This window comes from Miscanthus floridulus, chromosome 18 (genome assembly GCF_019320115.1).
Source record: "Miscanthus floridulus cultivar M001 chromosome 18, ASM1932011v1, whole genome shotgun sequence".
NCBI lineage: Eukaryota > Viridiplantae > Streptophyta > Magnoliopsida > Poales > Poaceae > Miscanthus > Miscanthus floridulus.
Window position 1 is genome coordinate 130,428,320 of NC_089597.1, and position 3,974 is coordinate 130,432,293.

The following is a 3,974-nucleotide window of genomic DNA, read 5'->3' on the forward strand; positions in this document are numbered from 1 at the left end:
GATATGGAAATTCCGTCTATTACTATATTTGTGCATGATATTTAAGTATATCAAACAAATGGTGCTTGGAATTAAAGAAAATTGAGGCATAATATATATCACTATATCACTTCTCCTATAATTCAGGTGCTTGATTTTTTATTGTTGTTCAAACAATACGTAATTTTATCATTATTTGACTATAAAAATTATCAATTCTCTTTTGTAAGTCGTTCTTTTAATTGTACTTGTTGGTTGTATAAGATTGTCGCCCCAAGACACCTTAGATATAGCAACTTACAATATATGTTGCTGCAATGTTAAGAACTAATGGTTGGAAATGCAAATATACATATGCTACTAAGTTGTGATCCCTGCTGAAATTGAAGCTGGGGAAGTTGGCCGGTTATCATATGGCGGCTGGGTTCTTATTACTTGCTCGGAAAGTAGTAGCTAGCTAGTTTTGTTTAGCATATATACATAAGCTAATAAAACATGTTTGAATTGTTGTAGAACCGCCAGCAGTATACTCCCTTCCGTCTCAAAAAGAATGGAAATCTTAAATTTTGAGGCTAGATTAGTGAAGATGTAAAATTACGCACGTACCTCTGCTATATTCTAGAGAGTTCCATCGGAAGTAATCTTTCTATGTAGAGGATTCTCCATAAGTGTAAAATTACGCATGTACCCCTGCTATATTCTAGAGAGTTCCAACGGAAGTAATCTTTCTATGTAGAGAATTCTCCATAAGTTCAAAATATTTTACATTATCCAATGGCATGAATTATGCGGTGTTTTTTTTATTGTGTTTTTATTGGGTGGGTTCCACTTGAAAAAGCTAGTCAGAACTTAGAATTACATTCTTTTTTAGACAAGATTTGAATCTCAGGATTACACTCTTTTTGGGACGGAAGGAGTAAGCTAGGCATAAGAAGATGACTACCAAACTTCCAAACCGTGCATTGTCGACCGTGGATGTCTGAAGCGCTGGAAACTGCCGCTGGATAGATCTAGAGCTAGGTATCATACACACGAACACACGATGACAGTTGACAGGGGTAGCAGAGCAGTCGTGCGGCTTGCTGCTTGCTAGAGTCGTACTACTGCTCGTGGTCAGCTATGACGAGCGCTGCCGCGTGAGATGTGTGTGTACATACACATGCTGACGTGCATGGTGTACGTGGTGGGTGGGCGAGAGATGCAGGGGAGGAGACGACGAAACACTTGGAATCTGCTGTCCCCCGATCGCATGGACATGGAGCGACGAGCGAGCAGACACCACGCGCGCACGCACGCTACTAGCTGGTGCCCGTGCCGGCGCCGCATATGGTGGACCGTCCATCGTCGATCGAGATGTTGCGTGTGCACAGCACGGATCCGGCTGTTGCGGCCCGGGAATAACGAATCTCGCCTCACCTGCCTCGTGTCCGGTTGCTGGCGAGCCTCCTGCACAACAGCATCCCAGCCGCGTGCATGTGCGATCCCCGTTGTCCATCTGCATCCCCATCTCCGCGGCGGCGACGACGACCGTGGACTCAGCTCGTCTGCAGCCGCATCTACTGGCTAGCTAGCTATGGAGGAGAAGCTAGACAACACGGTGGCTGGCATGCATGCCTTCTGGCAGCTAGCTAGCGCGCCGAGCTACTGCTAGCTAGCTACATAGTACTACGCGGCCAAATGATAGTAGGGCTAGCTATGCAAGCCACGCGCGGCCGATCGAGCATGGATCGGAGAAGCAGGTTGGTTACCACCCGGTGGATCGGATCGAATGGATAGAATACTCTGCTAGCTAGTAGCTCAAGCCTGAAGATGCCCGGCCTCGTGTGCCCTGGCACTGTTTACTTACAGCGGCGAGCCAACTACTAAACCGCCCGGCCGTGTACGTGTGCTCGTTGAGTGTTTGACAAATGCGACTGCAACCATGAGATGATGATCAGATGATGATCAAGCCTGATGTGTTCTTGCCTGGTTTGGCCTGGAGTCCTGGACCACACAGTTGGCTAGCTAGTTTACTTCAATCATATCATATGCATGTGCGATGGTCGTCGTGACGTGCGTGCGTGTTACAGATCAGGGCGTCCCCTGCTTCCGTTGCTGCCTTATTGCATGCATGTCCAACGCCTCACCTTTTCTGCAGATGGAGCCAACATGACACCTAGGCATGCATAACCTAAGCATGCATGATCCATCCCAGCTGCTGGCGCCATGGCCTTGCATTGGGCCTGGTTTAGATTAAGGTTAGCAATCAGTATTTGGTACTGTAGCACTTTCGTTTATATTTGACAATTATTGTCCAATCATGGCATAATTAGACTCAAAAGATTCGTCTCGTAATTTATAATTAAACTATGTAATTAGTTTTTTTATCTACATTTAATACTTCATGTGTCCAAAGATTTAATGTGATGAAGAGAGAGCGAAAAAACTTACAATCTAAAAAAAAAAAAAAAGGCCTTGGTTTGACTCCACTCCTTTCCGTCCAACCTGTCCTCGCGGATCATGTCCCCCTAGCTAGCTCACTGTTCACTGCGCTGCTGCTACCCACCCACACGTGCAACCACCGCGTACCAAGCTTTTCGTCTTCCCCTCGGCTCCTCCATATATACGAGCCTCCCTCGCCTCCCCCTCTCCATCTCAGACGACGACACAAACGAACAATCGACCTACCTTAGCTTGCAAACCCAAGCAAGCTACCTACAAAACTACAACAACAATGGCGCCCAGCTTCGGCCGCTCCATCTCCTTCCAGCTGAGCCCAGCGCGCGCCATCACCCGGCCCCGCGCCGCGGCCGCGGGCCACGTCCGCTCCATCAGCCTGCCGCCGTGCCGCTCCCACTCCCACCCGCTCCTGGCGCACCTGCAGGCCCAGACCGCCGCCGCCCTCGCCTGGGCCACCTCCGCCTCCACCTCCCCATCCACTGGCCTCGCACTTATCGACGCGCTCCACGCCGCGCTCGCCGAGCTCCTCCTCCTCCCAGAACCCCAGACCTTGGTCCGCCGCGCCTGCGCCTCATCCGACCGCCTCCTCGACGCCTTCCTCCTCCTCGCTGACGCGCACCGCGGGTTCCAGGAGTCACTCCTCGCGCTCCGCCGCGACGCGGCCGACGCCCGCGCTGCCCTCCGCAGGCGCGACGCCGCCAGGCTCGCCTCCGCCGCGCGCGCCCAGCGCAGGGCCGAGAAGGACCTCGCCCGCCTCGCCGCCGCCGTCTCCTCCTCCGTTGCCAGGTCCGCCCGCCTGGCTGCGCTCGGATCAGCCACCGCCACCGCCGAGGAGACCGAGATGGCCGCCGCGCTCATGGACGCCGCGGCGGCCAGCGCCGCGGCATCCGCCGCCGTGTTCTCGGCCGTCGCGTCCGTGTCTGCCGCCACGTCCTCCAGCAAGAAGGCCGCGATGACCTTCGCTGCTGCCTTCGCCAAGAAGCCAGAGACGGCCGATGTGGCGCCGGAGAAGCTCGAGGAGCTTGAGCGATGCATTGACGAGTGCGAGAGCGGCCGCGAGGTGGTGTTCAGGAGCATTGTTCGGACTAGGGTTTCGTTGCTCAACATCCGTACTCCGGCGATCTAGAGAATGTATCAGTCGCCAACACAAGATAGCTAACTGTTGTGTACTATAATGCGTACTCTAGTATATATACTGTACATTGAAAAATAGAGAACATATATACGAAAAAGAAATTTTGCCATGCGTATCGCAGTGAGTTTTGTGGTTTTGCTTGATTTTGTCTCCTTATATACTACTACTACTACTATTTACTCATCCGCAGGCAGTTGGAAATAACACAGAAATTAAATTCAGTCAAAAATCATAGCCCCAGATAAAATAAAAGCTGTACTGTAATTATATATCAGGAGGGCATTATCTGACTGTTCATCAGATAAAGAACGAACGTGGAACAATATCATTTGTAGCCGGTAGCTTAAGCTAACGTAGTCACACAGAATGGAATGCTGCACGTTTCTCGGTACTCCCTCCGGTCCATTTTATCTAGCGCAAG

The 3,974-nt window shown here is 51.0% G+C and overlaps 1 protein-coding gene across 1 annotated transcript; it reads left to right on the forward strand.

Annotated features, from left to right (window-relative positions):
* The first annotated feature begins 2,642 nt into the window (after nt 1-2,642).
* LOC136519526 (uncharacterized) lies at nt 2,643-3,641 on the forward strand. Its single transcript, XM_066512916.1, has one exon. It carries the CDS (start codon nt 2,693-2,695, stop codon nt 3,542-3,544), a length of 852 nt encoding a protein of 283 aa, XP_066369013.1. The 5' UTR covers nt 2,643-2,692; the 3' UTR covers nt 3,545-3,641.
* The last annotated feature ends 333 nt before the right edge of the window (nt 3,642-3,974 follow it).

Coding starts and splice junctions, on each gene's coding strand:
- LOC136519526 (XM_066512916.1), top strand. CDS start 2,693: ATGGCGCCCAGCTTCGGCCGCTCCATCTCCTTCCAGCTGAGCCCAGCG.